The 6,388-nt window shown below is 56.8% G+C and overlaps 1 protein-coding gene across 1 annotated transcript; it reads right to left on the bottom strand.

The window, feature by feature from the left end:
- Positions 1-3,241: 3,241 nt before the first annotated feature.
- On the bottom strand, positions 3,242-3,577 carry LOC104286668 (beta-keratin-related protein). The gene has a single exon (XM_009885283.1). It carries the CDS (start codon positions 3,575-3,577, stop codon positions 3,242-3,244), a length of 336 nt encoding a protein of 111 aa, XP_009883585.1.
- Between the last annotated feature and the right edge of the window lie 2,811 nt (positions 3,578-6,388).

Raw genomic sequence — 6,388 nt, forward strand, 5'->3', positions numbered from 1 at the left:
ATGCTCTTCCCCTTCTCTGACAGATGGACCCCCCCAGCCCGCAGTAGACCTGGTTTCTCAAAGTGAGTCCCATGGTCTAAGTAGCCGAATCCCTGGCTGTGGCACCAGTCCTGTAACCATTTGTTGACTCGCCTAACTCGACTGGTCCTTTCAAACCCCTTTCCTTTGACCGGGAAACTACCTGCACTCCAGAATCTTTTACCACGGCTCCCGGGGCTCTGTAATCCTTCTTGATATTCATTTTTGTCGCAGACATGGACAGTGGGGACGAGTGCACCCTCAGCAAGTTTGCCGATGATACCAAGCTGTTTGGCGAGGTAGACACGCTGGAGGGGAGGGATGCCATCCAGAGGGACCTGGACAGGCTGGAGAGGTGGGCCCAAGCCAACCTCATGCAGTTCACCAAGGCCAAGTGCAAGGTCCTACATCTGGGTCGGGGCAATCGGGCTGCGTCAGAAGAACTGTGGCCAGCAGGTTGAGGGAGGTGATTCTGCCCCTCTACTCCACTCTCGTGAGACCCCACCTGCAGTACTGCATCCAGCTCTGGAGTCCTCAACATAAGAAAGACATGGACCTGCTGGAGCGTGTCCAGAGGAGAGCCGCGAGGATGATCCGAGGGCTGGAGCACCTCTCCTATGAGGAGAGGCTGAGAGAGCTGGGGCTGTTCAGCCTGGAGAAGAGAAGGCTCCGGGGAGATCTTATTGTGGCCTTCCAGTACCTAAAGGGGGCCTACAGGAGAGCTGGGAGGGACTTTTTACTAGGGCATGTAGTGACAGGACGAGGGGGAATGGATACAAACTGGAAGAGGACAGGTTTAGATTAAACATTAGGAAGAAGTTTTTCACTTTGAGGGTGGTAAGGCACTGGAACAGGTTGCCCAGGGAGGTTGTTGAGGCCCCATCCCTGGAGGTGTTCAAGGCCAGGCTGGACGTGGCCTTGGGCAACCTGGTCTAGCCGGAGGTGTCCCTGCCCATGGCAGGGAGGTTGGAACTCGATGATCTTCAAGGTCTTTTCCAACCTAAACCATTCTATGATTCTATGATTCCTCAGAGTGCTCCTGGCAATATCACTGGTGCCACACATGAAACAACAACAGCTGATCCTAGTTGGCGGACTGTACGAGCCTTGGTAGTCTCTCAGGGACATCCCTGATGCAAGCCCCCGGTAAGCAGCACACGCATCTAGAGGGTGCGCTGGGTCGGCAAACGGGTGCCTCCATGCCTTTCAGAAGAGACTCACCTACTGTATCAGCCATCCCTTTTTCTCGGTTGCGCCGGTTGTTATACAGGGATCAGATCGGGCTGCCTTAGTCAGCTCCAGCCACTCACCTGATATGTGGCTGGTCTTTCCTTTTCAGTCTGCAGAGCGAGGAAGCAGTTCTGCGAGGGCACCTCAGGCTTTGGGGGACGTCTCTTCCTCCTTGCCATTGCAAGCTTCCATTCTTCTACATTCTTGGCCCCCTACCCTTCTGTGTGTGCCAGCGGGGGAGTTTTTGGTTGTTTGGCCATGGGCTGTGGGAAATAGGTCTTTGTGGGAAATAGGTCTCAGTGTTCACATCAGAAAATGACTGAACAGCAGAGCCCCACGCTCGTTCCCGGGAAGGAACACGGGAGAGTGACCCCGGAGGGGCTCAGTGCCTCCACAGGACTTGAGCCTGACCTTGAGTTTAATTTGTCACCAGCCACGTCCCCCTCACGTTCTGGAAGGATACCACCACCTCGTTTGGCCAGGAGTCACTCACACTGGACTGGTGGACTTTTCACCAGGACACAGCATGTGCCTCAGGCTTGGCTGTGGCGTGTCTGTGCTGTTCCCCACGGCGCTCACCCAGGATCTCATCACAGGCTGCTTCTCTCCCAGCACAGCTAACAGTCAGGAACGAAGCGGGAGCTGAGGGGCCCCAGCCCTACTGCGCTCAACTCCTCTTTTTACCTGCCAGAGCTCCAGTGCCGCAGAGAGTTGAAACCACTGCACTCGTCCCACGAGCCCAGACCGCTCTCTGCCTTGAAGGTCAGACCTTGAGCTGGGGAAAACGGTGCAGAGGCCGGGCTTGCTGCTCCTGGTGGATAACATAAAGGTGGGTATGGAACTGTGCACTGTGGGATGGACACAGACGGCAGGGCCCTGGGAGCCTCTCTTTCTCCTCCGCCTGGGTAATTCCTGACCTGGACAAAGGGGAGCAGCGCACAGCCTTGGGGACTGGTTGGGACCAGAACCACTTGCACCCTAGTCACTCGCAGGAGTTTCTCCAGCCCCAGCCTACCCCATGGGCCTGTAATTGTGGAGACGTGTGAACAAGGAGGACTGGCAGATTCAGGATTGCCTCTGGGGCAGGAGCCCACAGCAGATGGAGGACTGGCTTGGGAGATGCCAGCGAGCTCCTTCCCAGATTGCTGGCACTCCCCGTTGTGGATATGAAAAATTCCTGGAGATTTTTTCGGTTTCTGGGTTCTTAACAAAGTCTCTCCTGACAAAGTAGCCAGGCCCATATTGGCTCTCATAATCCACCAGTCTGTTGAGTCCCTGCTGTAATCAATGCAGCACAGGGATATTCAAAAGAAAATTTGGGCTTCTGTGATACTTTGTTTTGTGTCTTTCAAGCTGTGCCGACGAGTAATGGGGCTCCTTCCACAAGAGCTCTCACCCCACACTGGCCTTGTCTCCGTTGCTATGGGATGTCAGGGGCAAAAGGCGAGGCACTCTCCAACCCAGGAAACTAGGGAGAATCCCACAGTCTTACCAAGGGAGCAACTCTTTTGGCTACTCAGGTGGTTGGGATTGGAGAAGAGGGGAGAATGAAACATGACTCTCCGGCAAAGCTGATGCCCAGTGTCTTTAATGAGAAAATCAAAGGAAAACGGAAAAGACGAGAGCTTAAGCAACACATTTTGGAGGCTGAGTAAAGCTCAGAGAAGGGCTGCCATCCGAAGGAAAACCTGCACACCAGGGATGCTTCTTTTCCGATTCCCCTTCAAGGCTCTGGCAATCGCGTAACACCTAGACCCATTGCAGTGGAAGGAAGGAGGAGGTATTTCATGGGGGGCATAAGGCAAAGCAGAGCAAGACGAGGAAAGAGAGAGGCTTCCTTGGGAAGGGACTGAAGGCCAGCACAGGCCGCTTCCTCCAGGTGGAGCGGTGGGCGCTCGGCTCCTCTACAGACCATGGCCGTGCTCTCAGGGCTGGCTCCAGGGCTCTCCTCGAGGCTTGCAACGCTCAGCCATGGGCAGGCAATCCACAGGCTTCAGCATAAGAGATTGCCCCGTCCCAGAGGCCCACAGAGCCCACGGCCCAGACCGGACCACCCAAAGCCCCCCAGCCCCAGGGAGCCCCCAGAAGCAATGGGCACACTGCCAGCGCTGAGAGAGCTCCCCACGGCAGCCGACGCGGTGGATCCCATGGCTGTGCTCTGAGGGAAGGAGCTGAGGATTGGGCCCGGCAGCGTCACCAGGACTGGAGAGGGCTGGATCGCAACGCTGGAGTCGGCGCACTGGATGATGCACGGCTCGTTGCAGCTGTTGGCAAGCGGGGTTGCGCCGCAGGCAGCTGCAGCTGGCAGGCACGGGCCGTAGCACGACATGTCTCGCAGAGGGGGGCGACCCTGCAAGACCAGGAGGGAACAGAAGGCATTAGCTGTCGGGCCCTTTCAGACTCCCAGCTTGGCTCCTCTGAGAACGGGTAGGCCCAGGTCTTCCAGGGAAGTTCCTGTCCATACCAAGAGTGACCAAGGCAGGTTGCTGCACCATGGAAGTGAGAGGAAGCACCTGTTAACTGGTTCGATGGTACTGGTGGTCCAGCCAGAGACTTCAGCAGAGGGACTGCTGTAAAAGAGCCCAACTGACTCCCTCTCGGAAGGGAACAAAGCCTTCCCTCTGCTCTCCCCAACTCCCCTCCCAGAAGAGAGAGAGGCACAGTGTATTTTCAAGCCTGGACTACATAACAGAAGGGATAGCAGTCCCCAGACAGAAATCCTACCAGCAGGAAGAGGAGTGAGTTTAGACTTACCAAGTTCACCGTGCAGAGCAAGGGAAGAGATGTGGATAGAAGGGCCTGGGGTGGCACAGGCTTTTTATATGGTGAGCCAGCACCTCAGGAGACCTGGAACACACCTTCTTTGTGAAGCACGTTAACAACCAGCAATTTGAGGCTTGCAAAGCACAGCCAACAGATGAAGAACTTGTCTCTCTGATCTGGAAGGTCTGGCTTGCATTTCCCTGTTGGGTGAGAGCACAGTGATGCCTTAGATCATGGCTTCTCAAAGCAACGGTTGATTGAGGTGCCACGCGAGTTCCCAGGGAAAGGTTTCAGGAGCTCCAGGCCCTGTGTGTGTGTGTTGCTCACATCCTTGCTGGGAAATGTGACTGCCGCTGTCAGTCAGGCCTTCACCTGCAGAGCACTCCTGATGAAGGCCACTTGTGTGGGTCTCCTGTTGAACGGCTGAGGCTGACCCTGAGAAACACAAGGCCCCACAGGGCCACGGAAGGGCTCAGCAATCAGCCAAGCCCCGGCTGGATTCCTGTCTGACCGAGGGACACGGAATGGAAGGCACTCAGATCCCCAGAGCTGGTTGGAAGGTGAAGGCCAAAGAAGGACCCTCTGTGAGATGGAGAGAAGGGCCATGGTGTGAAGGGATGGGGGCACTGGGACCGTTCCTAGAGGTGACCAGGTAGCTTGGTGGTGGCCTCAAACCAAAGGTAAAAAGGGGAAGGGAAGAACAAAGGTCTTGTTCTATGGAAACCTGTCAATTCTCATTCCCCAAATTCTCATTCTCAAAGTGGGTAGTCAGCCCCAAGGGCGCAAGGTCAAAGTGGCTGAGGAGTAAATGCACAGGCATTTGACGGAGGGTGCTTTTCACTTTCGCTTGCCTTGCCAGCCCTGGGAAGGGCACATCGCCTTGTGGCTACAGTTCAAAGCAGAAGGCATCTTGCGGAGCAAGGATGGGCCTGTGCTCTCCGCTTCCTGCCCTCAGGTGTTAGACACACCTGCTGAGGCAGGTGGATGCATGTGCTCTCTTCCGCTGTCTCAGCTTTGCTCAGGCACAGCAAATGCCTGGCTCCTCACGCGGCAGAGGTACGCCTCCCCACCCATCCCGCATCCAGCTGTGGGGCAGGATGGCAGGCCAAGGAGGACAGCATCCCAGTGATGTCACTCACTGCCGGCTGTAGCGGAACTGTGACAAGCTGAGTCATGCTCCTGTGTGGTGGCAAAGGAGGCTACGTGAGGAGCAGAGTGTCTGTCCTGGTGTCTGCTTCTCTTTGCACTACCAGAAGGGAGAGCAGAGAGGGAGGAGCAGCAAGGCCGTGGTCAACTTCTCTCCTTACCCACCACGGCCTCTGGGATTTGCTGGTGTGCCTCAGTAGTTTGAGCGCTCATCCATTAGTGCACTGGCTGGGAACGGAGCAGCCATAGGGCAGGTCATCCAGTTCGGGGAGTTTCCCTCGGGGCTGGTTCCTGCGGACGGCTTCCCCTGCAGACATTGCTGGGGGCAACGCATGCCTCTTCTGTGGGGCTGGACCACGTCTCAAAGGGCCACATCTGGGGGCTCTGGGGGCTGGAAGAGATAGGCAACCACTTCCCTGCCCTTCAGTTGAGGACACGCTGGTAGTCGAGGGCCTCGCAAGCCCCTCACAGAGCCTTTCAGGAGGGAGCATCACTGGCTGCTTTGTCAGTGAGTGCACTTCCAGTTCCACCTGGGAAGGAGGCACGGGTGGCTGCCTCCCACCCTGGCACCATACTGATGCCTGGGACCTCTTTATGCCTGTACGGAGTGAGCACCTTTCTGCTCCAAGCTGTGGCACTGGGTCGACTGTCCCAGCAGGATGGCACAACAGCCCCAGAGCATGGCCCTGCTGGAAACGACGGCAGAAGTGAGACAAAGCCACCAATCCTTTGCAAAGAAGGCAGAGGAGAAGGTAGCACCCTTCCCCCAAGCTGGGTGAAGGTGTGACCCATCTTCCCAAGCTGCACGGGCAGTCAGAGGCAGCTCTCAAGGCTGGTCGCACATGCCTGGCCTTTGAGCTCCCCCGGACCTTTCCAGTCTCCTCTGTGTCTCGTAGGGCAGCAGGGAGCACCATCTGGTGCCACTCAGTTGCTGCAGCCTATGTCCAGTGGTCCGTCACATCAGTCCATCAAAAAAGCAGGCTCCCCAGGCCTTGGACACCTAGAGGCAGCAACTCGCCGAGGAGACCAGCTCCAGTGTAGTTAAGTCCGCACTGGGGAAGGGGATCGGAGGCGAAAAGGGCCGGCAAGGGGCTCTTTTGGGGCTTTTCAAAGCCGGAGAAAGCGACAAGCTCGCCCTCGTGTTTGTGTCAAAACCGGCAGCCTGGGGGCAGGGCTGCTGACGCGGCAGGGGCGGAGCCAGCACCACCCGCGGCAGTTCTAAAGGAGCTGT

The sequence above is a fragment of the Charadrius vociferus genome, unplaced genomic scaffold, assembly GCF_000708025.1.
Source record: "Charadrius vociferus isolate BGI_N301 unplaced genomic scaffold, ASM70802v2 scaffold415, whole genome shotgun sequence".
Taxonomy (NCBI): domain Eukaryota; kingdom Metazoa; phylum Chordata; class Aves; order Charadriiformes; family Charadriidae; genus Charadrius; species Charadrius vociferus.